The 25,987-nt window shown below is 59.7% G+C and overlaps 2 protein-coding genes and 1 pseudogene across 8 annotated transcripts in view; all 3 read right to left on the bottom strand.

Moving 5' to 3' along the window:
• Window positions 1-505: 505 nt before the first annotated feature.
• LOC142061281 (uncharacterized) lies at window positions 506-2,896 on the bottom strand (annotated as a pseudogene).
• A 349-nt stretch (window positions 2,897-3,245) lies between these two features.
• On the bottom strand, window positions 3,246-16,459 carry MTSS2 (MTSS I-BAR domain containing 2). Of its 6 annotated transcripts, none has more exons than XM_075101798.1 (15): window positions 16,258-16,459; window positions 12,675-12,736; window positions 12,505-12,578; window positions 10,537-10,621; window positions 10,296-10,387; window positions 10,135-10,209; window positions 9,872-9,880; window positions 9,228-9,385; window positions 9,034-9,141; window positions 8,861-8,958; window positions 8,129-8,336; window positions 7,202-7,276; window positions 6,751-6,927; window positions 6,488-6,653; window positions 3,246-5,551 (listed from the first exon to the last, which is right to left on the bottom strand). In XM_075101798.1, exons 1-15 carry the CDS (start codon window positions 16,324-16,326, stop codon window positions 4,779-4,781), a joined length of 2,229 nt encoding a protein of 742 aa, XP_074957899.1. In that variant the 5' UTR covers window positions 16,327-16,459; the 3' UTR covers window positions 3,246-4,778. The 6 variants fall into 6 exon arrangements, with proteins under 6 accessions (XP_074957899.1, XP_074957898.1, XP_074957902.1 ...); XM_075101797.1 differs by having other exon boundaries at window positions 8,129-8,339; XM_075101801.1 differs by having other exon boundaries at window positions 8,129-8,255; window positions 16,258-16,455.
• A 1,965-nt stretch (window positions 16,460-18,424) lies between these two features.
• The window catches only part of VAC14 (VAC14 component of PIKFYVE complex), a 66,087-nt gene continuing 58,524 nt past the window's right edge, over window positions 18,425-25,987 (bottom strand). Inside the window, exons 15-19 of one of the 2 annotated variants that reach the window (XM_075101804.1) lie at window positions 24,497-24,671; window positions 23,661-23,779; window positions 22,702-22,781; window positions 20,902-21,052; window positions 18,425-19,323 (exon numbers count right to left, since the gene is read on the bottom strand). In XM_075101804.1, the coding sequence (XP_074957905.1) occupies window positions 19,161-19,323; window positions 20,902-21,052; window positions 22,702-22,781; window positions 23,661-23,779; window positions 24,497-24,671 (688 nt within the window). In that variant the 3' untranslated portion in view covers window positions 18,425-19,160. Of the gene's footprint in view, window positions 19,324-20,901; window positions 21,053-22,701; window positions 22,904-23,660; window positions 23,780-24,496; window positions 24,672-25,987 lie in introns of both variants that reach the window. The other variant, XM_075101803.1, reaches the window with a different exon arrangement.

Raw genomic sequence — 25,987 nt, forward strand, 5'->3', positions numbered from 1 at the left:
GATGGGATGGATGCAGTGTGGGGTCAGCCGAGGGTGAGGTGCTGAGGGCCCAAAAGACATCCCTAGGGACATGCTAGGGCTTGGGAGGTGCTCCTGCTGTGAAAACCCCCCCACCTGCTGGAAAAGGAAGAGAATTGGGCTCTGGTAAGGATTTGCTGTGTCTGCAGTTTTGGGCTGTCTGGAATGGTCCAGGCCACCAGCCAGCATGGCTTATGACCATAGAGTGAGGCTGTATCCAGACCTGCCCTTTGGGGAGTGGGAAGGTGCCCAGAGGGATCCCTCAGTCCCTGGAGCTTGGCACTAGGATGTGGGACCTCGCTTGGAACATCCTCCCCTCTGCTGTCCCAGCCCAAGCCAGCATCCCTGGGTGGTGGGACAGCAATACCAGCTCTCACCCCCCCAAGCAGGTGGTCCCTTTTCCCACCCTACAGAACCAGAGTGAGCCTGGAAATGGCAATTAATCAACTTTACTGAGCTCAGTGGCTGCTGTGGCTGGGTGCTGCTCTCACCAGGGTAGGCTCTATCCTCTCCAGTCCCAGAAAGGGCCATTGATGGTGGCTGAGACCTGGGCTGGCAGCTGCAGGATGCCCTTGCACACTCTCCTCCACCCTCGCAGAGCCCTGCCAGGCTCAAGGACATGGGAAAAAAAGTCAGCCAAAACCCCTTCCTGGCACATTCAGCCGCACCTCCGGGAGCAGTGGGATGCCAGCTCTGGCTGGGGCAGGTTGGGAGAGGCTGGGGATGCGCTAGCATCCAAGGGCTAGAGCTTTGCACAAATTAATCATCCCTAATTTGGATGCTATAAGGCTGGAGGTTAATTTTACAGTTCCTAATAAAAAAGGGATTAGTATTTTTGCTCTGAGCGCTAGAGTGGGGGTAAGGCCTGCCCAGCTATGCTGCAAGAAGCTACTTGTCTTGAACCTTGCCTTGGCATGGTCAGAGGAGAAGGCGAACTGGGGGGAGTTGACGGCAGAACCCTGGGTGCAGCCCTCCTGCCAGCACCAAGCACGGGGCCCGGGTGCCCTCTGCTGACACATGGTTGGGATGGGAAATTAAAAAAAAAGGGAAGAAAGTGGATGGTTTAGGGGCGAGGCCAGAGCTGGCCCTTTGCTGCCGTAGTGCAGCTCCCCGGGACTGAGGGGGGACGCAGAGGGGCCTGTGGGTGCGGCTGGGAGGGGGATGAAGCCAGGAAGGGTTGGGTGTGGGAAGGCATGTCCATGGATGGGCTGCCTGGGGCAAGGGGTGCTCGTGGGAAGGGATGGCCATGGGAAGAATTGCCCCACAAAGGGATGTCTGTGGAACTTTGCTGTGCCATGGTGCCTGTGCACCTCCCGTCACTCACCAATCCTGGTCCCAAGGGCGGTGTCACACAGCCGGGGTCCACGGACACACAGAGGAGCCTGCTGCCCCCATACTCCAGGGCCAGACACTTGGTGAGCATGTTCAGAGCAACCTGGGGCCACAGCTACCACTGTCATGGGGTGGCCCTGCCACAGCCAGAGAGGTGGGGAATCCTGCAGCAGGTAACACCATCCCATCCCCGCCCCCCCCCCCCCCCCCCCCCCCCCAACTTCCTTGCCATTCTTCTGGCAGCAGTACCTTGCTGCAGTGGTAGCAGATGTCCTGCCTCCCCGCCCAAACCTCCGCTGCCTCAGTGGAGCCCAGGATACCGGAGATGTCAACGATGGCAGCTCTGCTGCAGCTCATCCTATGCTGCTGCCCTTCACCCTCAGCTGCCTGCGGGGGACAGGCACTTGGGCATTACCATCCTCTTCCCCCCCTCCCTCCCCCAGTATTTGGGGCACAGGGTGCGTGTGGCTTCACCTGGCTTGTCTGCAGGGACCCATTGATGATGGACGTGTAGACAAGGGTCATGTTTTCTGCTGTCTTGGTGGCCAGCATGCTGTGGCACATGGTGCTGGCATTGTTGATCAGGAGGTTGAGGCCTGCGGTTCCCACCTCCTCCCACACTTTCCTGACCACTGCCTTGATGCTACTGGGGTCTGTCACATCTACAAGGGGACAAGAAGGCTTGGAAATGGGCTGGGGGAGGGGCCATGGCCCAGTTAAGATGCTGTAGGACATGGTACGAGGCAGCTACTGGCCACTGAGCAGCCTTCTGGTCCTAGCAGTGACCTGGTTGGGCTGAGCCAACCTGAGGAACCTGCCTGCTTGGGTGGCATTTCAGAGACTCACCCATGGGTGCCATTAAGTCCCAAGAGGCTTAGTACCCCTTCCCACCCTAGCACCTACCTAGAGGCAGGACCATGACATTGGGGCAACCCAAAGACACCGTGTTGATAGCCTACACAGAGAAGAGGGTGGGGTGTGGGTGGGTGTAAGGTGGAGAGGCTTGGCAGGGGAGTGGCTATGCCTCATGCTGGGGTGGGAACTGGGCAGCTCCATGTGCCATGGCCAACAGGTTTTGACAAGCCCCTGTGGGAGAGAGTCAAGGCGAGTTGCTGCTACTCTGCACCTGGCTGAGCCCTCGGTGGCTTCAAAGCCCCCAGCAGCAATGTCCCAGCTGTGGGGGCTGCTGGCAATCCCACCCCTCTGGCAACCCCCCACCATGCAGTCATCTATGCCAAGAATGGCAAAAAAATTTAACTAAATATATGTATTTTTCCAGGCCCGTTCAGTGATGGGGTACTGACACTCCCCAAAGCCAAGTAGGGATGGTGGCACTCCCAGGCTCTGCATTTCCCAGCCTGTCCTGGAGCTGACCCCCCTGTCCCTGCCCCGTCCTGGCACCCTCCTTACTTTCGCTGGGGTCCAGGCAAGCAGCAAAGAGGTGCTGAGGTGGGCTGGGCTGCTCCAGCAAGCCCTTCAGCAGCCCCAGGCCAAGCTCCCCATCGCAGCCAGTCAGCAGGACGCTGCCCATCCTGAGCCCCTCCATCCCTGCTGCCTGCCACAGCTTGTTGAGCTGCCCTGGCAAGGTTTGGCAATCCTGCCAGTAATTTGGGAGACAGCGCCACAGGCGCTGCCGGGATGGGTGGAGGTGGTGGTGGGGCATTGCCTGCACCCTTTTTCCCAGAGGGAATGGGGCAAAGGGACAGTCTTCTGCATCCTGGGGTCTCCCATCACCTTGATCATGGGGTTGTCGCACCTCTCACTGTATCCCACAGCACCCACCCTCTCCCCAACCATGGGCACCCCAAAGGGGTGACAGGACCTTTCCACTTGTCCGCCATTATTGAGGTGACCCCCAGGGTACCAGCACATCCATAGAGCTGCATGTGAGGCTATTATATTACAGTACAACCTTTATTAATACTGGAATCTTCACAGTGCATTCGTTACTTGTAGCAGTGACTATGAAAATCGGGAGGCAGGTGGGAAAGAGGGGAATTAGCATTAAAAAAAAATTAAAAGAAAAGAGGGAATGGAAGAAAGAGAAAGAAATGTGGCAGAGGGATGGGGTGGGGGGAAGCGGCGGCAGAGGCAGGAGCACGGAGGGGAAATAAATTAAAACAAACAGAAAAAAAAAAAAAAAAAGGACCAAGTTAACAACAGCACCAGAAAAGTTACTTCAGTTGAAAGACAGGTTGGCTTTTTTTTCTTTTCCAAGGAATTTTTGTTTTCTGTACAAAATAAGAGACACTCCCACCCCCCCACCCCCCAAACCCAAACATTTGTCACTTGGCATCAGCGGTTCTGGGCAGCGAAGGGGTGTGGGGCGAACTAAATCGTTATTCCTAAGGGGAAGGGTGGGAGGGGGCTGCGATGCGACAGACAGCGGGGGGGTGGTGGGGCTATGTACAGTGGGGGGGGCCGGGGGTTGTGCTTTCCTCCAGCCACTGGCAGAAATCAGCTGCTTCGGTTTGGGGGGGCCTGGGTGAACCCCCCATCCCCCAGAAACCCCCCCTCAGCAGAACCCTGCGCAGAGTCTGTGGGTGCTGAGGGAGAGGGACGGGGTTTGGGGGGACTGGAGGGGGTCCCCAGTAATCCCTGGTGGGGCAAAGAGGAGGATCGGCTTCCTTGGCCACTGCATCCCTGTGTTCCCCCAAATTGGAGGGGGCTGTACTGTGTCCCCCCTCCCGCCCACCATACTACCCCCTCAGCCCCCTCCCTGCTGCTCCTGACCCCTGAAATGTGGCTGAGCTGTGCTGGCCACAAGCAGGCAGTTGGGGGTGGATGGGGACAGGGACCCCCCACTCCTGGTGCTGCTCCTGCCATGGCCCCGCTGGCACCGTCCCCTCTTGCTGGGGCTGGGGACACCTGCCTGCCCCTGGGGAGGGAGAGGGGGGCAGAAAAGGGAGGGGAAAAAGAGAAACAGAGAGAGAAGAGGAAAAAAGAGAGGAGCAAATGAAACAAGAAATAAAGGAAAAGAGAGGAAAAAGGGAAGAGAAAAAAGGAAAGGAGAAAAAGAGGAAAAAAGGAAAAAGAAGAGAAAAAAGTAAGAGAAAGATTAAAAGAATAGAAGAAAACAGAAAGAGAGGAAAAGAGAAGAAAAAGAGAATAAAGAAAAGGAGAAAAATGAAGGAAAGAAGAAAGAGACAAATACAAAAAGAATAAGAGAAGAGTAAGAGAAAACGAGAAAAGAGAAAAAAGAAAAAGAGAAAAAGGGGCGGAAAAACCCGAGAGAGAGAACAAGTGAATAAAAGACATAAGGAAAGGGCCAGGAGGGAAGGGAAGGAGGAGACAGAGGAGCAGAAAGCAGGGGGCAGCAAGGGGGCGGCGGGTGCTGGTGGGTGGGTGTGCTCCCAGGGAGGTGCAGCGGGTGCCCCCAGGGGGATCCATCAGCCATGGTGGGCACATCCCCACTGCCTGGGGCATCATCACGATATCCGCGGGGCCGACCTGTCGTTGGTGACGGTCCTGCGCAGGCGCACCCCACGCCGGATGGCCACCAGCATGTCTTCGGCCGGGGGGTCCATGGAGGCCGCTGGGGGGGGCGCAGGGGTCTCCTCACTGGGACCAGACCCCGTGAGGGTGGTGGGGAAGGGGAACTGGCCTTCCCCCAGGGCGTGGGCGCCAGCCACCAGCTCACCAATCTTCTCCACCAAGCTGTGCCGGTTGGCAGCCAACTGTTGGTCCTCCTCTTCCTCAGTGGAGAGGTGCTGGCTAGCCCCGGGGTAGACAGAGATCTCCATGGCACCGCCGCCCCAGGCGGTGTTGGGAAGGCTCAGCCGCTTGGGTGAAGCTTTGGCAAAATCCAGGGGGTTTGGCGAGGCGTCATCGGCATAGAAGACACACTCTTCGCTGCCCACCCGTGTGGGACCGGTGTAGCTGGGGGAGTCGGGCACTGTAGGGGTCTTCACGGGGACAATGGGGGGTCGGATGGGGATGGGACCAGCATTGGAGAGGGTACGGCGGACCGAGGGTTTGGTGGAGGGCGTGCGGCGGATGGTGGCTACCCCTGGGGTTGTGCCGGCTGGTAGGTTGGTGCCAGTGGGCAGCCCAGCAGTGGAGGCGGGACGCTTGGTCTGGATCATCCGCCGGTAGTTCTGGGCAATGTTGCTGTTGCGTGGGATGGTGGAGGACTTGTCGAAGTCGCTCTGGGGGTCACACTCCACATCACCGTTCACTGAGTAGCAGTCGTAGTCAGAGCCTGGGGAGGGGGCAGCATGGTCAGGTGGGCGGCACAGCTGGCACTGCCAAACCCAACCACCACCTTCACAGTCCAATTGCAGCCAGTCCCAACCACTGCCGCTGCAGCATGACCACAATCAAACTCAACCAGCACCATTGCAATGCAATCCCTGCTGGCCCCAACCATTGCTGGCACAACATGCTCAACCATCAAGCCCAATCATCACAATCAGAAGGCAACCACAGTCAAGCCCATCCATCACACTGAGATCACAACCAAACCAAACTGGCATCACTGCAACCAGCAGTGATCACAACCAGCCCCCACCATTGCCAACACAAGTGGCCTCAACTATCATCACCACACAGTCATAATCAAACCCAACCATCACTATCACAACCATCCCAACCACTGCCATCACAAGGTGATCACAGCCAATGTCCACTGTCACCTTCACGTCTCACAACTGGCTCAGCCATCACCATGCCAACACAACCACAGCACAACACAACTGTCTCTGTGGTTACTCGATCTCCAGTCACCACCTCTGGCACCATCACCCACCATCTGCCACCGTCTCTGCCTGTACCCAACCACTGTGCACAAACACATCACTGCAAGCCGTCACCAACCACACCCCACCATGATGCTACCTGTTATTGGACTGCCCAGCACAACCATATCCATCAAGTCCCAACTAACACCCATCTAACACCCAAATAATCAGGAAGTCTCATGGTTACTGTGTGGCATGACGCTTGGGCTGCATACTGAACCCCCGACATACATTAAATCTTCACCCCACCAGCCCGTGTGATGTGAGCACAGCCTGATTCTACACCCAGTGCATGCAGACATGCCCCAGGACCACCAAAGCCTCTGCTGTCCCCTTTCTCCCTCTCAGAGCCATTTTGGGTGGCCCCAGGCACCTCATGCTGCAGTAAGGGAGGGTACCTTGGGAAGGGATGGTGTCCTCGGAGCAGGAGGGTGTGGTGGTCTGTGTGCTGTAGCCGCTGGAGTACTGCAGCGAGTCCCGGCTACTCTTCTGGTGCTCCAGGCTCAGCCCCCGGGTCAAGACCATGGCCAGGTCACTGGCAGCAGGGGACACCTCCTCCCCATGCTGTGGGGGCAAGGGAGCAACTTCAGCACCCTGGCTCCTACCCTAGGAACCCCTCAAAAGCCCACCACCTCTGTGTGTGCCCCACTGGAGCTGGTACCTTCGCAGCAATTGTAGCTGGTGACATCCGGGGCCTGGGAGCATCCTCGCTGCTGATGCCTGGGTACCCACCGGCGGGTGAGCCCATCTCGGCTTCCCGCAGGTGCTCCACGCGGTCCTTGCGCCGCTGCAGGGTGGGGACCACCGGCTGGTCGTATGGGCTGGCCTTGGACCAGTCCTGCAATGGGCAAAAGCATGAGGTGACACTGGGGACACCAGGGCCAGGAGCTAAAAGCAGGGCAGGGTGGGAGGGGGCACGCACTGATGTCCCCTGAGCCACCGGTGCTGCCCAGGATGCTCTGCCCCAGGTGTGGGGGACCCACGTGCAAAACAACCCTGGTGGGATGGGGGACAGTGCCAGGGAGGGGAGGAGAGGAAGAGGAGGGTGCTGCTGCTGAAGGCTTCTCCTTTCCGCCATCTGCCCATGCCCCAGCAGTGGAGCAAGAACTAACCGAGGTTGGGGAGCTGCACTCGCTAACCGACTGGCAGGTTTCGGAGGCCTCCGAGGATGCTGAGCTGGAGGACTTCTGCCATGCCGCGAGGCCGAGCCAGGAGCCCAAGGGAGAGAGAAGAGGCAGTTAGCAAGCACAGGCAGAGTTGTGGCCCTGGGTTAGAGCAGCACCCATGGCTTCCTCAGCCAACCCAGGCCCCCAGCCCGCCTCTCCCACAGCAGCAGATGTGGGAAGGTGAGCAGGATCCGACCCGGCAGCAGGGGCTGCGGAGCTGGGGAGGCGCCGGGTGGGTGAAACCAGGATTCTCAGCCCCAACCCTTTCCACCCGCTCACCCCAAGCTCAGTGATGCCAACAGTCATTCTGGGGAGCGGGGACGGTCCCCCCAGCCACAGCATTGGGATCCGCAGGGGCTCTTGCCAGGTTGGCGATGCCGGTTAGTGCGAGCAGGCAGTGCTGGCAGTACCAGGCAGGCCAGTGGCACAGCCAGCATGAGGCATCAGCAGCTCCTGGGGGGTGCCGGGGGATCTTGGAGCATCCTTGGCACTGAGTTGGATGCAGGGTGAAGGGGAAGCTTTGCTCCATGCTGCCTGGTGGGGGACTGGCACAAACTGGGGCCTGGGGCGATTGGGAAATAACCTGTTCCCCTGTCATGGGGTGGGGAATCTGTGCCCTATCCCTGGGGAGAGGGGGTCACAGATGGGGTTTCTCTGCAGTGTGACCTGTGGTGCCCCTGAGCAGGGCAGGCATCCTCCAGTATTCACAATATTTATCTCCCGTGATGCCAATGCAGCTGGAAACATGCCTGGGGGGGGAGTCCTATCACCTCCACTCCAGACCCTTGTGTTGCACCCAGCAGCACCCACCCATCCTACAGAAGGGGAAACTGAGGTACAGGGGTGCGTGGTGCTGACCCCCCTGGCCCGTACCTGGCTGGTGATGTCTGAGGGCATGGGGGAAGGCGGTTTGGAGTAAGCGGCATCCTGGGAGATGAAGCCAGAGTCATGGGAGGAGACGCTGGAGAGGCGGGTGGTGGTGGTGGGGGGCTGCACCAGGCTGCGGTAGCGATAGGTGGAACTGGGTGAGCAGGTCTGAGCCCCGCCAGGCCACGCCATGCCACCCTTGGCACTGCTAACGCTGCTGGGGGGGGCGCCGGCGGGGTGGGGACACGCCGGCGGGGAGGACAAAGGAAGGAAAAGAGAATTTAAGATGGAGGTTCGGAGGTGGTGGGGTCCCTGGGCAGCAAGCCCAGTACCCTGCCCCACACCCCAACCTGGGGAAACTAAGGCATGCAGTCCGCCTGGGGCGTCCCTTTCCTTTCTGGTGTCCCCCAGTGGCAGGGGACAGGCTGGGACACATGGCAAAGGTGACATGTTTGCCCCTAGACCCCCCTATACAGTTTGCACCATCCCCAAAACTCCAAGGATAGGGCACGTGCTAGGCACCTGTCCTGCCCCATAGTTCCAACAGCCCAAACCCTACACCAATCCCAGTGCACCAAGACCAGTTCCTCCGCATTACTGAGGACCAGCTGGCCGTATGGACACATGGAGGTGGACATGCACCTCATGAGCAACCCCGAGGGCCATAAGCACAATTAGGCCCACCCAGGGTTAATAAAGGGGACTGGATTTCCCAGCATGGACGCCACTCCACCATACCTGCACATGCTAGACTTGCGGGAGCTGGAGCTGCTAGGTGAGGACGGTGGGGTCTGGTAGGACCAGCTGTAGTCAGAGCCTTTCAGGTCCTTGATCACCTGCAGGAAGGGTGGGGTTTAAGCCCCCCAGAGAAGGTCCCCCCTCCCCTGCCCCCCTTGACCCCCCCTGCTGACCTGCTCGCTGGCAGGGGGCAGCTTGTGGGGCTCAGCAGTGAGTACCACCAGGTCCTCAATGATGCCCTGCAGGTGGGTGATCTCTCCCAGCATGGTGAGCTCTCCATTCTGCGGCCAGACAAGGGGGACTATCAGCATCCATCAGGCAGCAGCGACCCCCCCTACCCCCACCCTTGCTGTCCCCTGGAACTCACCACCACGGGCTGCAGGAAGGTGATGAAGGTGCAGAAGCGACCTCGCTCCTCGATGAGGGCTTTGCGCACTGCCTGCTTCTCTGTCTCCTCCAGCAGCAGGTACATGTCATTGACATCCTGCAGTGCATTGTCCAGCTGGGGCTGCAGGTCCCCCTTCCCTGTGAGATGGGGTACCGTCAGCCCTGGGGTGCCCTGACATGCCCCCACTCCAAATCTGCTGGGGGTCCCATGGCAAAGCCAAGGCCACCCCCAGGCTCTGGCTGGGAGACATCACCCCATCCTCACGTCCCAGCAAGTGCCATGGGGACCACCCCCTATGCCCATACCCCAGGAGGGTCTAGGAGCACCCTCACCCCATGGCAGCCCTGTGTGGGGGAGCTCCTCCACCATCCCATCCCTGGTGCTTGGGACCAGGGGACCCACCGGGGTGCCACTGCAGCGGGGCTGGCATCGCCCCGGGATGCAGGGTGCAAGCTAAGCTAAGCTAAAAGCAGGGCTGGGAGCAGAGGGGCGCAGGGAGTGGATGGATGGACGGACAGATGACTGGACAGATGGAGGCATCCCCGGCCCCAGGGAGAACAGGGAAGGAGGAGCAGATGAGGAAGCAGAGAGGGGGCCAGGGTGGGGGCCAGCGGTTCACTTACCAAGTAGCTCTACAGGAAGGATGTGGAGGGGAGGGAAGAGAGAAGGAGACAGAGAAAAAGTGTGAAAAGAGGCCAAGGGCTGGGGCATGTGCCCCTGCCTCCTCACCGGCACCCCGCTTTCTGCAGGGGGGCAGCGGGACCCCCTGGTGCCCACCATCCCTGGGAGGCAGCCAGGGTGCCCCATCCAGGATGCCCACCCTGACCAGGGGTGCCGTGGAGGGGCTGGCAAGGGTACATTCCCCCCCAGGAGACCCCCCCCTCACCTTTGCGAGCCTTTTTCTGGAGCTTGAGGGTATCAGAGGATTTCTTCTTGATCTCATGGCGGGCTCGCTTGTACTCTGGGGGCACAGAAGTGCTGTCAGAGGGGACCCCTGCGTTGACCGGTGCAGCCCCCCAGCACAGACCCATCCTGTCCCACTTGTACCTTTTGCATGGTCCTTGTCGAGCTGGTTGGCAGTTTTTTTCCAGTCCTCAATCCTGTCCTGCAAAGGGTTTATCAGGCTTTCCATGAGGGCACTGGAGCGGGGAGAGAGAGGCAGAAGGCATGGGAAAGCGCCGGAGCCAGAGGGAGGTCGTGCCCCCAGCTGACATCCAGCATCTCCTTCTTCAGAGAGGGAGGGCTGAGCCCGGCCAGCTTGTGTCACTGATGCTCTGGGCCCACTTACTTGGTGAACTGCCGGAGTTTGGCCTCGATGCTGCGGTGCCGCATGCACATGCGGGTCAGTGCAGAGCCAATGTCCCTCGTGGCACCTGGGGAGGGGAGCGAAATGCCGCTGATGAGGGGCAGGGGACACCCCTACACCAGTCCCAGCCCAGTTTATATACCAGGCTGGCTTGCAGTGGGGATGACCTGTGCTGAGATGCCCTGGGTTTTGGGGACACTGGCTTGGGGGTGACTAATTTTTTAACCCTGATAAACCCACTAAATAAATAAATCAACATCCACTAACTAATAAATAAAGCACTAAATAACCCTTCCCAAGGCTTCAAAATGAAAACTTGCTCCTAGTTTTTCCCAGTTGTCTCAAATCCAGTGCTGGGTGGGGCGGGGGTCAAGGAAGGAGGTGGGGCAAGGTACTGCACAGTCAGCCAGACATGGACTGAGAAACTGGCTGGCCAGGAGCAAATGGCTCTGGAACCGGCTTCCCTCCCTGGCTCCGTGCCAGGCAGCTGGCTGTGTCCTTCACCTCCAGGTGCCATCCTAAGCTCATAAAAAGGGAGTGAGAGCTCCCTGGAGGGATATCAGCCAGCAACAGAAAACAGGAGCATCCCTTTTTGGAGAAATTGCTGTTAACTCTGAAGCCTAAGGATGACCACATGGTGGCAGCGCTGCTGGCAAATCCCAGGAAAAGCAGCAATCCAAAATTCTTGGGTGCAAACTAGGGAGTGATATTCTGCCTTTTTTTTTTCCCACAAAAGCCTCGAGACACCTCCCACCCTTTGCAGGAGTTTTGAGTACCCCACCAGCCCCCAAGTGCTGCAGAAACAGGGGAGCCTGTGGGCCAAGAGCCTTCTCCTCAGGCGCCAGGGTATTCTCCTAATCCCAGTTCTAATACTCTTATCCTGGCCTCTGCTGCTCCTAATCCGATTCCCCCGTGCACCATGTGCAAGGCTGCCAGACGCCCCCCACCAAGTGCCTTGCCTCTGTTTCCCCACAATGCTGCTCTGCCTCCCACCCCCCCAGAAAGAAGCGGGGATGTCCTGGGGTGTCACCGAGATGCCGCACTAACAGGGTGGCCCCTGTGATGCTGACTCCTGCTGTGCAGGTCCCCAGCATCCCCCCTCCATGTCCCCTCCCTTGCTTTCAGTGCCTGAGCTGGAGGAGAGCTGGGGGAACCCTAATCCCCCCTGGTGCAGTGGGCTAGTGGGTTTGGAGGCAAAGCTGATCCTGGCTCAAGCTGCTGCCTCCTCCTCCTCCTCCCTGTGCAGCTCCAGATGGCCTGGATGCCGCCAGTCTGCAAACCAGCCCGGGACCATCTGCTTGGCAGAAGCTGAGCGGTGGGAAGTGGCTCCTCGCCGCCAGTCAGCACCCAGAAAGGGTCCAGAGGTGTGGCCCCCCACCCCATAGCAGCATGGGGGGTGCCCCACCTGCAGCCTCAGCTCTTCATATGGCCTCCCTGGTGGGTCAGGGTTCATCCCTGAAGCAGTCAAGCGTGGGCTCCTGTGTCTCCCTCTGTCTAATTCTCCTTCCCCAGAGCCCACTGGCACAGCCAAGACACCCCAGACACATCCCAGGTGGGCACAGGGGATAAGGGATGGCTCAGCCCCATACCTGGGTGCATCCCAGGGGGCAGAGATGGGTGCAGGAGACCATGCATGGGGCTGCATCACCCCAAAATCTCCCCACAAGCAAACTAGCCCCACCAGAAGATGCTGGCTAAGCACCCATGGGTGGTGAGGAGCAGCGCCCACACGGGTGCCCACCCCACCCGTTCCCCAGCCTCAGCTGCACCCCATCTTTCTAATCCTGCTTCCCAGGGGATGCTCCACCTCAGGGTGGTTGGACACATCTCTTTGGATGGTGGAGTTCCTGCTTGAAGCCCACCCCAGCCACGTGGGCAGGGGACACCTCCAGCTGTCCCCCTGCCCAGCCAAGCCCAGGGACGCCCGCCCCTGGCCGGGGAGGACCCTACCTCGGGTGTTGGTGGCCATGTCGGCCACTTTCTGGAAGGCATCCAGGAAGGCAACTGCAGCCAGCACCGTGGTCCTGCGGCAGAGAGTGAGGGGGGAATTCAGTGGGTGCTGGGCACCCTGGGATGTGCCTGTGTGGAGGGGGGGGTCCCTGCCACTCCCAGCCACTCACCTGAGCTGCGAGTGCAGCTTGGTGGCCTTTGAGTTGAAATCCTCCCAGATGGGGTAGGAGCTCTGTAAGGAGGGAAGTCGACAGTGAAAGCTGGAGCCCCTCGCCCCACTGCACGCCCTCCCCAAGTAGGGCAAATCCCCCCTTCACCGTTACAGAGAGCTGGAGCAGCTCAGTGGTCGTGTCTGCCTAGATGTGGCTCCTCTGATGGCCAACAAAGCGGAGCACAACCCCTTCCCCTTCCAGTCTGGCCATGCAACCTTACAGACCATGGAGACCTCAGGATTTTGGGTGGTCTCTTCCTCTTCCTCAAAGGGGTGAAGGCAGCTTATGGGTTTGGAAATTTGAGGGAAGGAAAGGAGTCGGTGCACAGGCAAGCTTTGAGCCCTGGCTAGCAGCAGAGCACAGCTCTCCAGCATCCGTGGCCTCCACCAAAGGCAGCAATGGCCAAAACCACCACCATGGAGGGCTCCAGCCCCACAGCGAGTAGTCCCAGTCCCTGGCTCCCCTGAGCCCATAAGGACCAACAGGGCAGGAGGGGAGGTCTGGGGTCCCCCCAGCCCTGAATGGGGTGATCATGAAGGAACATGGACAGGTCACAGGTGCAGGTAGGCCACCCCAGTGCTGTCCCAGTGAGGCCACCCTGGTGCCATCCTGATGCCATGTGGGAGAGGCCATCCCAGCAAGAACAGTCCCAGAGCCCTTGTGGCAAGGCCATCCCACAGTGATCCCGGTGTCACCGTCCCAGTAAGGCCATCCCAGCGCTGTCCCAGTGAAGCCAGTCCCAGCAAGGCCAGTCCCAGCAAGACCCATCCCAGCGGTGTCTCAGAGAGGCCAGTCCCAGTAAGACCATCCCGGTGCCATCCCAGTGAGGCTAGTCCCGGTAATGCCAGCTCCAGTGCCATCCCAGTAAGGCCAGTCCTGGTGCTATCTCATCAAGGCTAATTCTGGTGCCACCATCCCAGTGTTGTCCTGGTGAAGTTAATCCTGGTGCCATCTTGTCAAGGCCATCCCAGTGCCACCATCCTGGTAAGGTCAATCTGGTGCCATCCCAGTGAGGCAGGTCCTAATGTCACCATCCCGGCGAGGTCATGCGGGTGTTGCCATCCTAGCAAGGCCAGTCCTGGTGCTGTTGTCCCAGTGACACCATTCCAGTACCACCATCTGATGGCAGTGCCAGCAGCTTGTAAACCCTCCTGGGGCAGCCATGAGCTGGCTTTGCCTGACATGGGTCACTGCACACCCCCGTGAGCCCAGCTTGGTGGCACCTCTGGGGACAGAGTTTGCAGTGAGGGGGCATGGCACCAGCCCATTGTTGCTTTCTGGGGACCATGAAAGCCCATTTCCTCATGAGCCAGCAAAGAAGGGGTTTGAGGATGCCACTTCATGTGCCACTTGTGGCAGTGCCCTGGCTCAGGGCTGTGAGTCCCTAGGGACTGCCACTGCTGGAGGGCCGGGCCACCGTCCCAAGGCCACCTTCCCCCAGCCACCCCAGGAAGGGTGAGCGGCGGCTCTCCACAAATGAGGGGGCAAGTCACGATGCCCCCAGCCCTCTGTGATGCCAGGTGGGAGGAGGATGGGGACAAGGACAAGCCAAGGTCACCCAGGGATGCCGAGCATGCTGGAAGAGAGGCAACAGGAACGAAGCCGGCTCAGGGACTGCTGCCGGCTTGGGGGCTGCCACCAGGCTTCACTGCCCGAATCCTCCCCAGCGGAGGCTGACAGGTGCCAAAAAGCCACTCGCCACCAAAATAAGGTCCTTTTGCACCCATGTCCAGCACAGGGGACCTGGCTGTGGCAGCACATTGCTGCTGTTGAACACTGTCAGCTCTTTGGGCAGGGGATTATTTTTCCCCGCTCTCCAGCGCCCGCGCCAGGACACTCACGTGGCTGGGAGATGGGGACAGGGACAGGGATGACGCACCCCTAGGGGCCACCGGCACTGGGCTGGGGCTGCGCAGGGTACAAGCTAAGCGTGGTGGGGCTTTTTTCTTCTTTTTTTAAATTATTTTTTCCCCCATCTTTCCCACCTACACACGGCATAAAAATGAATCCAGCCTGGTTTCCTCAGGCACGCTGGTGCGTGATGCCAGAGTGAGGGGCTCCTGGGCCAACCATGTCCCAGTGGGGCTGGGCACGCCGCTGCATGGCCGTGCTGGCACCAGCCAGGGAGATGATGGCTCTGGGCTGGCTCATCCCCCCCTGCAGCCTCAGCGGGGGAATGGGGAAACTGAGGCACAGGCTGCCCCCATCTCTACTCTGGGGATGTGGGGCTTAGCTGGGCTGCCAGGAGGGAATGACTGGGCTGAAGGTGTTTGCAGGGGGGCTGATCACCCCGGCACCCTTCTGCACTAGCCCTGGTCACCACCGCCCCGGGGCTGGCTCCTGGGGATAGACGGGATTTTCTCCCTCAAGGGCTTTTCTCCCAGCCCAGAGCCAGAGTCCGGCCCCACAGAGCCACTGCCGTCCCTCGAAGGGGTTAATCTCCTTCCCAGCAAGGCTTTTATTTTTTTTTTATCCCCCCCTCCCCTGCTTTGGCAATGACAGCATTGTCTGGACTGGGCTGCAGCAAGAAGAGAGGAAGAGGAGGAGGAGGAGGAGAGCTTTTGCCTCCCGAAAATGACTGGGGCTAAACCCCAATGCCAGGGCTGGCAGCAGGAATTTTGGACCCCAAAATGAAGAAACCCTGCTGCTGCCCTCCTGCCTGCTCAGTGCCCAAACAAAAATGACCCCCAGCATTATTTATTTTTTTAAAATGAAAACAAACAAAAAAAGGCTTTTTTTTTTTTTTTAAACACAGCCCCATCCTGCTCCCAGGGAGGGTGGAGGTGATGTCCCCCTCCCTGGGCTGGGAAACAGGATGGAAGAGCTGGGGGACCTTTTTGTTCCTTTGGTGCAAACCCAAGCGGGTCCGGCAGAAATCCAAGGGGGGAGTGGAGGGTGGCGGGGGCAACGCGATGCCCCAAACGGATGGCAATGCCCGATGTGGGACCGGTGGTACGCAACATGGGGCAGCAATGCCTGGTCTGTGATACCTGAGGTGGGGCTCTGGTACCCAGTGACAGATATGGGGTGCAATACCCGATGTGGGGCTGCGATACCGGGTGATGGATACAGGACTGATAATGGGGCTGCGATACCCAGCATGGGGTCTGATGCCAAGCGCAGGCCCTGATGCCTGATATGGGGTTGATGTGGGGCTCTGGCACCCAGTGAGCGCCAGGCTGTGATACCCAATGTGGGGGCTCTGACACCCGAAATGGGGTTGATGTGGGGCTCTGGCACCTAGTGCTGGGCTCCAGTAGCTGATGTGGGTGGGGGCTCCAGTGCCCAATGTGGGCGCTCTGATACCCAATGTGGGGGCTCCGGCAACCGATATAAGGTTGATGTGGGGCTCTGGCACCCAGTGCCAGGCTCCAGCACCCAGTATGGGGGGGTCCGACACATGCCCTGGGGCTGATGTGGGGCTCCCACACCCAACCCGGGGCCGCGATACCCCGCTCGGGGCTGCACAGCGGACCTCGGTTCCCCACCGCGGGGCCCGGTGCCGCCTGCCCGGTGCTGGGTGGGGGTGTTGGTCCCCTACCTTCATATCGTTGATGATGGCTTGGAAGAGGCCGCCGAGGGCTCCGCACTCCTTCTCCGCCGTCTCCATCGCAGCGCTGCGGCAGCCCGGGGCGGGCGCCGCCGCCGGGGGAGGCCGCGGCGGCGGGCCAGGCTCAGCGGCGGCGGGGGGCGGGCGGCACCCGGGCGGCGGCGGCGGCGGCGGCGGCAGCGGCGGGGCGGCGGAGCGGCGGGGGGGCCGGGCGGGGCGCGGCGCCGTGCATCGCCCCCCCCCACCCCCCTTTTTTTTTTCCCCCCGAGGGCTGAGCGGACCCGCCGCCCCGCCTTGGGCCGCCCCCACCCCTGGCGGCGGAGCAGAGCGGGGGCGCGAAGGAGCGGGAGCGGGGGCGCCGACTGGGGGCACGGAGAGCGGCGCCCCGCGGCGGCGGCGGGCACGGGGATGGGGACGGGGCCGGGGCCGAGGCCGGGGGCGGAGCGGGGCGGGATCTGCGCAGCACATGCGCCGCCCGCCACGGGGCCGGGGGAAGGCGGAGGGGGAAGGTTGGGGGGCTGTGGGGATGCTCGGGGGCAGCAGCAGCGGGGAGCCGGGGGATGCGATGGATGCGGTGGGACGCCGAGGTTGGGGGTCGGCCCGGTGGATGCTTCGGGAAGCGGGGGCAGTCGGGGAGCAGCTCCCGGAGTCCCCGGGCTGCAGTGGAGGGATGCTTGTGGATGCTGGGGCTGGGGTGCGGCCCTGCTGGGGGTGTGTGTTCACAGGGCAGCGAAGGAACCCCAAGGGATGCTCTTAGGGTGTTGGGTGGGGTCAGGGATGCTGGACCTGGGACCGCTATGGGATGCCTGGGGGCAGCCCCCGGATCCCTGGAGGTGCTGGGGAGGACACTGCCTCCAGGCCAGGGCTCTGCTGAGCCTCCCTCCAAGGCCCATGTGACCTCACTGCCTTCCTTACCTGGGGAGAGCACATGCCTGGGTGTGCTGTGGGCAACCACCTTGGCGCAGGTTTCAGTTTAACACCCTCCGGGGAGATCATACGGCAGCTCTGAGATGTCTTATGGCACTCAGTTACTGGAGAGCCGTGTGAAACGTGCGGCCTGCCCTCAGACAAGCACTTCCATGTAGCCGTCCCAAGGTCCCATCCCCAGCCTCCTGGGATCTGGGGGGCCAGGCTGAGCCCTGATGCACCAAGCTGCGCCAAGTGGTGAAAGGTTGCTCACTCAGGGCGAGGGGCTCTGCCCAAATCACCTATTCCCCCTCCTGCCAGAAAAGCAGCCCTGATCCCCCATTGGCACTGCCCTGCCAGCACTGCACTGCTCTGGCCAGTGCTGGTCAAGAAGCACCCATAAGGAAATGATTATGGCACAGTACCCCGGCAAACGGCTGGAATTTCTCCCCATAAAACCTGTCCCTCGGCATGGAAAGAGGCCACTCAGCGACAGTGAGCCTGGCAGGAGTGCTGGGCAGGGCCCTGGGACTGGTGGCAGCCCTGGCCCACACTGGCCATGTCCTGGCAGGGACTGGGGACAGGCAACAGGGACCACCCAGCACCTGAAGCGGTTGGCGGGCTGGGGAAGCCACCGCTCACCCAGCCTAAAGACCTGGCTGTTAAAATTAACCCGCCGTGACCGGGTCTGGAAAGCCCTTTCCCGGGAATGACAGGAATGTCTTTATCCTGGCCAAAGCAGCGCTGGTGCGGGGCTGTTCAGGGAGCCTGCTGCCAGAGCCCAACTCTGCTGTAAACAGGCCAGGAGCCATAAAAACTCCACAAATTCTTCCAACCCCTCGTTCCTCAGGATCAGGTGAGGGCCTGAAATGTGCTGGGGATTCAACGGCCACCCCACCGAACCACAGCAGCCTGGCATGTGCCGGTGGTGATGGTCCCTCAGCGCTGTGGGATGGGGCGAAGGCAGTGCCGGTGGCTGCTTGGGGCCAGGAAAATGCCTGTCACCATGCTGCGGTTGCATGACCATGGCCTGGAAGAATTTCAGCCGTGGTTTTTTTTTTTTTTCCTTCTGGGAAGAGGAACAGGCGGAGAAGCCCTGCTTGCCGGTGAGCCAACGTGGCAGGACTGGGCCAGCCTGGGCCTCAAGGTTGACCAAGATGCTCCATGCCATCCCCTGCCCTTGCTGGAGTTTTGGCTCCCCTTGGGGCTGGATCCATGAGGATGGGGAGCCCAGCTACCAGGAACAGCCTGCTCTGCATTGCTCATTTATTTTATCGTGGGGAACTTAACGTAGGAACAAAGAATTGAGTCTGGGGCTGGGTACATGGGGGTTTCTACCATCCCCTGTGCCCCCGGTGCTGGCTGGGAGTTAAGGCTGCGCCGCCATCTGTGCCAAGAGCTGGGGACTCAGGGAGGGTGCGTGGATGCTGGGAGGGGACTGAGTGCCACGCACAATAGTGTGAGACCCCAGGCGAGATGCCACTGGCAGCCTCTGGCACGGCCTCGGAGCTACAGGGTGGAAGCTGGAGTGGTGAGAGGCGGCCAGCAGCCCTGCATGCTTGTTTTCCAGGGCGGGAGGCCAGAGGTTGCTCCCGTCTTCCCTTCCCCTCTGGTCTCGCTGGCAGGAGGCTGGGCGCTCAGCTGACAGTCATGGGGAAGGCATTAGCAAAGCAAAGGGGAGTTTCCTCACCCTATCGCAAGAGAAGACAAGGTACTTTCCCCTGGCCCTCTCCTCCTGCAACCCTTCCCCATGTCCCTGCATCGCCCATGGCAGAAGCTGGGCACAGCCTGGGGGCCCCCCACCATCCACACACACAGCAGGGAGGAAAACCAGCCCTGTGCTGACTGCTTGCCCATTGCCCATCTCCCTCTGCCATTAAATGCACCGCATCCTCTGTCAGCCAGCCACTGGTGTCCCCGTCCCCTGGTCCGTGTCCCCTGGTCCCTGCCCCAGCAACCGTGTACACCTGCGGCTGTCGCAGGGATGTTCAGAGGACCACGCGCCGGTCCAGCTGCTCTGCCCGCCCCGCTCGCTGGTGCCGCGCTTCCAGGTGCTTGTTTTGGACCTTCTCAAAGTGCTGCAGCAGCTCTGTGTAGTCGATGTTGGGGGCTGTCGTCCTCTTGTAGCCGGTGTTCAGTTTGGTGCTGTCCCTGTGGCGGGGAGCAGAGTGTGAGGGCAGAAAGGGGCAGGAGATGCCTGTACCCCGGGCATCCATCACAGGCAGCACCAAGGGCTTGCCCTGAAAAAGCTGAGCCCAGCACACCCTAGTGATGCTGGTCTCTCATGGAACACCTCCAAAGCCCTGTTTCCCGCCTGCAAAGGCATGAGATGGAGCCCAAGAAGTCCTGGGACAGGAGAAAGGGGACAAGGGACATCTGCCTCAGCACCTTGGCCCCACAGGGGAGGTTTAACCCCTCTGACATGGATGCTCCCCTTTGTCCCAACCGATTCCAGCCTAAAGCAGTGAGACTGGCAAGAAAGGATGCCAGTGCCACATGCCTCAGTTTCCCTGAGGAACAAACAAAAAATATCTGTGTGCTTTGGCATGGAAGAGGACTGGTGGCAGCGGGCACAGCCACAGGGGCTGAGCACCCATCTGCTTCAGCCCCATTTATGGGCTCCCTGGGGCTCCAGCCATGGGTGCTCATCCCTCAGAGCTGTCCCTACGGAAGGGAGGGGGGGAACACCAGCCATGGGAAGCCCATCGGGGGACATGGGGGAGCCCATGGGAGGATGGCAAGCGACTCTCGAGGCCCTGACATCCCCCCAGCTGGGGCTGGCCTGTTATGAAAGCCGGCTTCGGTGTTTGAAGGAATGTAGGTCAGAGTTAATCAGATGCTCAGGCCGTCTGACAGCTCTGGTTGCTCAAAAAAAACCCACTCCTGGGGCCAAGGGGGAGGAAAAAAAGCGGGGAAGGAAGCACATGCAGCCCCCCCCCCCCCAATTAAAATCAGTGCTGGATTGTGGGTACAAGCTCAGTGCTGGAGGCCATGAGGGATAAAAGCCAGCCCAGGGGGGAGCTGTTAAAAGCCAAGGAGTGGTGGCGGTGGGGGTTAATTCAGAAACCTGCCCATCTTGGGAGCTTTTCTTTTTTTTTCCCAGGGCTTTGCAAAGGCAGACCCAGCTTTAACGTCGACCCTCCCTGCTCATTAGCTGAAGGCTGGAGAGCAAATCCCACCACTGGCATCTGACGAGCCAGGTGGGTAGCACCCCAGGGCAAGGAGCACAAGGATTTCAGCTTGTCCCTAGGGAGGTGCCACTCCTGCGCATCACTGCTCATGGCTCCCCGAAGGCCAGGGGTGGGGTTCGAGAGGCAAGCCCTAGGTGTGCATGGGTGCTGGCGTCCTTTTGAGTGACGATAAGGCTGTCTGGGCTGTGCGGAAGACGCTTTGGGAGCATCCCCTGGCTGCCGGCGTCTCTCCGTAAACCTCCTTCCCGGCTCTGCTCGTTTCCATAGCGACCCCACAAGTGAAATTTTCCATCCCGGATGCCAAATGCCTGTGGATGAGGCACAGCCCTCCCAGGGTTACCAAATATAGACACAAAAAACCCCCCAAGCCAACACTCCCGGCCATGGGGCAAGGAGCAGCTGTGGCTGCAAAGAAGCTGGAGTGCGAAAGAAGAGTATGGGGCATAGCCCGGGATTGCAGGGATGCTCGGCCATGGGGGAATGGCTGGTTGGGCCCAGTGCTGATGCTGGCGGGAGGGTCAGTTCCCACAGCACTTACGCGGTCTGCATGAGCTCAGGGTTGGGCACACACTGCAGGCGGTGGGAGAGGAGTTGGAAGGCGCTGCTCTGGGGCAGTAACATCAGCAGGCCGTAGAGAGCCTTGATTAGGTAGGGGTTGTTCTTCACGTCCAGCAGCTGCAGGCGGAGATCTGGAGGAGGAGAGGAAGAGGATGGGGAGGTGGGTAAAATGCATTTTACCTCCTGCCCCAATAGCAGGTTCCTCCCAACCCATCTGATGGTCCTGGGGAAGCTGTAAGCCTCTGCCAGCCAACCCAAGGGGCACCCACATGGCATGAGAAGCCTCTCCCCTTGCACTAACTCATCCATCTTTGTGTCCCACACAAGCCAAAAGCCCCTCTCCTCACCATAGCCCACAGCTGCCAGCTAGGGAAAGCTGCCAGCAGAAGCTCCCCAGTCTCCCATCCCTGCTGCTGCTCATCCTCGAGCCCATCCACGCAGTCTGCCTGAAGACACATGTACAACATGAGATTGCTCCTCAGCTTCTCCAGAATTAGCAGAAATACTCCCCTGGGGCATCACACATCAAGAGGGCTGGGTGACACCCTCCCAGGGATTCTCTGGAGCAGAAGGGATCTTCTCCACTCAGCCCTGGTGGTTACGTGTGCTGGGCCATGGTGCCACCCACCAGAGGGGAAACTACCTTCCTGCTCTATCCCTCATGGTGCTCAGGGGTAGAAGGGCCTTCTGGAGACCTGCAGACAACCAAGGTCCTGCCTGGGGCAGCCCAGGGGATGGGGTGAGAGGTCCCTATCCCAGCATCTCACCTCGTGGACAACTCTGGTGTCTCCCTATGAAGGGACCCAAGCCCAAGGATACTGCTCTATGGGGGGCACATCTGTCCCCCACCCCAACACTTGGCAATTAACGCGAGTGGGATGGGGAAACCTCAGGGAATCATTTGGGGCTGTGGAAAATCACCTCGCATGGTGGGAATGAAAGTCATCCTCGGGATGAAGCACTGAACACCATGGGAAGAAGTGTGACTGACGGCCAGCCTACATCTCCATTGCCTGGATGCTCTAGCCCTCTTGCCTCAAATATTCCTCCAAATAGCCCTGGACCTATACAGTCCCCTCCCAAAGTCCTTTCCAGGACATTTCCCAATGCTTTCAGTGCCCAGCTCCACCTCCAGGGAGAAAGAGCCCAGGGGCAGCTGAACTCTATCACAAGAAATGTCCCCAAAGCCATGGGTCACCCTGCCATGTCCCCCCTCCCCATCCTGACTCCCACTGCCACCGCCCTGAGCCCCAGCCAGGCCCTGGTTGTTACCCAAGGGGGGGGACAGATTCCTGGGGCTGGGGGCCAGATCTGGAGACAGAAGTAGCTCTGGTTTTTTAGGGCTTATTCTGCTTTTCAAGAAAAAAAAACCCATCTTTTTTCTTGCTAATGGCTCCAGCAGTGTCTGCGATGCCAGCCTGCATCTCCAGGGGCGGCACGTGTGGCTCCCCACAGCTGACACCCTACCTGCACCCTCCTGGAGATGCTCAGCGTGGTCCAGGCCCACCCCCCCATATCCTTCCCCCATCCCTTTGTTCGGTGCCTGTGCTGCTCGCTCCCTTAACCTATATCTGGGGGGTGAAAGGCTCCCCCTGTGCTGCCAGTGCACCCATCCCCAGCTCCAGCGCTGGGCAAACCTCCCGGCAAGAAGTCTCATCACTTCTGCTCTAGTTATTCATGCGGCTGCTGCAGCTTGCGATGGAGAGGCAGGGAGGGGGATGCTTCTGGGGTGGGGAAGCACTGTACACCACCCCTTCCCCATGCGGGGTTTCGTCCTTACATGTGAATATGGGGCACTCAATGAGCTGCACCAGCTTGTCCACCTCGGTGAGAAAATCCACAGTGACCTCCAGATCCCCGCTGGATGTGGCCGGTAAGGATGTTACCTTGGAAAAGGGTGGCCCGGCAGCAGCAGATGGCTTGCCCAGGTGATGCCCAGCATGGATCGTGGCTCTGCCAAACCCTCCCTGTACCCGCAGCTCCTGTGGGAAGCAAGCAGGCAGGGAACGAGCAGGGCTCACACACAGGCAGGGCTGAAATGTTTGCAGGGAGGCCAAGGGACGATGGAAGGAAACAGGACAAGCAGGCAGGGACGGGGGAAAAGGCAGGCTGCCCCAAAAGCCAGCAGCTTGCCTTGCCAAAGAGCAGGCAGGAAGATGGTGCAAGGGAGGATGCTTGCTTTTGCCCCCCTGGCCTGCGGGGACAGCATGGAGGCGATGCGGAGCACTCCCATCCCCCAGGACAAACACCAGCACGCACTGGGAAGGAAACCCAAGCGCGTTATTAAGCTTATTCATACGGAAAGCTACTCAGGGAGGCTTGGGGTTTGCCAGCACATGAAAATAATCGTTCTGCTCCAGGCAGATGGTAAGCTTACTGGGAACTGCACTGCACTGGGCAATGCCTGCTCCTCATCGGGTCCAGAGGCCAAAGTCTTTGTCTTCCTAGGAGGAGAGGATGCTGAGACGCCTTCTCTCCTGGGCAGGCAGAGGAAGGTCAGGCGTCAGCCAGCACATGCTATCCTCTTTTTACACCACAAAAAATAAGGATGACAGAAGGGGAAGGGAGCTGGCGCACACCCAGCACAGGCTGCCCTGCTCTCTCATTGTGAGGACACCACCCCGGTAATGATGGGCTGCAGGCAGGAGGTTGGGCTGGCCTACAGGGTGACCTTGGTGGCCACAGAGGGACCAGGGGACAGCCCGGGCACCAGCCTTGCAGAAAACCCCCAAAGGATACAATTTCTGGATGAGGTCGTACGCGTGCTTGTAGTTCTGGGTAAGGAAGCAGAGGGACACGGTTGTCACGGGGTTGTGACACCAGGACCGGTACAGGCAGCAGAAGAGGTTACGGCTTTCCTGGGGAAAGAGGGAGCCATCGGGGTTGGGTCACTAGTGGGAGCAAGGACATGGTATGGAGACCCCCAGATCCCCAACAGCAACCTGCCGGGCTGGCAAGTGCCACTGAGACATGAAAGGATGTTTCTGGACCCACCAAGTCCACCTGGCACTGGCATGAGCCCACCAGCTCATGGAGAGATGGACACCAGGTGGGTTTTGGGGTGGCAGTGTGAGGGGGTGGCCCTTGAGGGTGCTGTGTTCACTGCAGGACAAGGGGCTAGAGGACAGTGGCTGTCCCACCCAAGTGCACACCACTGCATTGCTGGCCTTCAGCATGAGGAGAAGACAGGAGATGTCACTGTTGCTGGTAGCAGCTGCTTGGCAAACCCCATGGGCGCATTCCTGGCAGGGACAGCTGAAGGACCAGGGGGCTCTGCTCCTGCTGTCACCTGTGCCCTGGCCTGTGCTGGGGTGGAGGGAGGGAGGCAGCAGCTGCTTGAGGGCTCAGGGAGCCTGCTCCCATTCCGAGAGAGAAAAGCAAGAGTTGGGCACGTCCTCCAAGCTCAACTCCTGGAGAGACGAGGAACAAAGGGGCTGCTCTGGGCACCCAAGCTCCAGCCCTGGGACCTGCCGGGTGGGGACCAAGCAGCAAGACAAGTCCCCAGGTGGCTACCAGGTCCCCACCACTCCCGTGATCTCCCCTCCAGCAGCTGAGCCTGCTTCTTCTGCCCATACCTGGGTCTTCAGGTCCTTCAGTTGGTTCCTCAGCTGGAAGAGCTCGGAGGACGTCAGCAGGATGGTGTTCAGGGTGTGGACCATGGTAGAGGCAAACTTGAGGTCCTCTTCCCGAAGAAGTATGTCTGCCATGGAGTGGAAGATATTTTCTGCATTCAGAAGTAGACAAAGCTGCCTGTGTATCACAGAGGAGAGAAACCAGGGGGGAAGGATGGTTAATGAGCACAACTGAGACCCTGACTTGAGCCCGCACACCACCCTCTTCCTGCAGAGAGGACCAGGTTTGACAGATACAGGCACACCAGAGGCTGGGTGAGTGTGGTGGCACCAGAGCAGAGCTGGTGCAGGGTAATACCAGGCTTTGCATTTGGAGGGAGCAGCTATTCACACCAGGGCAAGGACACGAAAAATAGCTGGGCTAAGACACATTCCTGGTCGTGCTGCTCTGGGACCTCACTGGCATCCACGACTATGGCTTGTTGCCACCTCAAGCATCCCAGTGACCTCCCTTGAGAGGTTTCAGCATCACTTTCTACCCTGACAACTGCAAGGAGTGTGCAGCAGTGTGGTTACAGACGGTATGTGATGGCCCAGTCAGACCAGTATCCCTCCGACACCAGGGAACTGGTAGGGAGCGAGCATGACCATGGGGACAAACCTCTCCTTCCTGGAGCTGTGCAACCTGGGAGCCCCAGAGCCAGAGGCTGCCTTTCCCTCTACAGCCTCCCTTTCTTCCAGTAACCTGCCTTGTTGTTCTTTGAACTTCTCCACACTCTGGCTCCCATGAGATCCAGTGCTGAGGGGCTCCAGAGCTCCAGCTGGTGAAGCTGGAAGATGTCTCTGCTCCTCCAGACACACCACCAGCAGTGCTCTCCCCAAAACAAGGTGTAGCTGGCGTCACAGCCCACACCAATCTGCCTGGCCAGGCCCAGTGGGGGTCATGGCAAGAATGTCCTGCTTAACAAACCCTGAGGCATTCCCAAGGTTTGATTTCAACATTTTAGACCAGAAACAAAAAAAACAGTTGTTTTTTTTCTTCTTCTGCATTTGTTTGGATTTGGGGATTTCCTGTTTTTCTCCAGGCTCCTGCCTTCTGGGGCTGTTGTCTGAGGACACCTGAAACACTGCCCAGCACTGGCTCACCTCTCTGGTGTCTGCACTGGGGAGACATGGGGAAGCCCACCCAGCTCCCCAGCATCGCCAGCTTCTCCCAAAACTGGGATGCTCCCCGGGTCCCCACATCTCTCACACAGGCTAATGTGGAACCTCAGCACTGGAGGAGATGCTGGCATCCCCCAGAGCATCTCTGCTTTCCCCCAACTCCTACCAAGCACTGGTCCCCACCAGATAATCTCAGCTGGCAACCAAATCCCACCCTGGAGGCATCTCAGAAGGGTTTAGGAGGCAAAACAAGGAGCACCCACTTCGGTGGCTGGGTGGGAGGCATTTGCTTGCTGCTTGGTGGGTCTCGGTTTGGCTGGGAGGTAGGAG

This window comes from Phalacrocorax aristotelis, chromosome 8, assembly GCF_949628215.1.
Source record: "Phalacrocorax aristotelis chromosome 8, bGulAri2.1, whole genome shotgun sequence".
NCBI classification, from domain to species: Eukaryota; Metazoa; Chordata; class Aves; order Suliformes; family Phalacrocoracidae; genus Phalacrocorax; species Phalacrocorax aristotelis.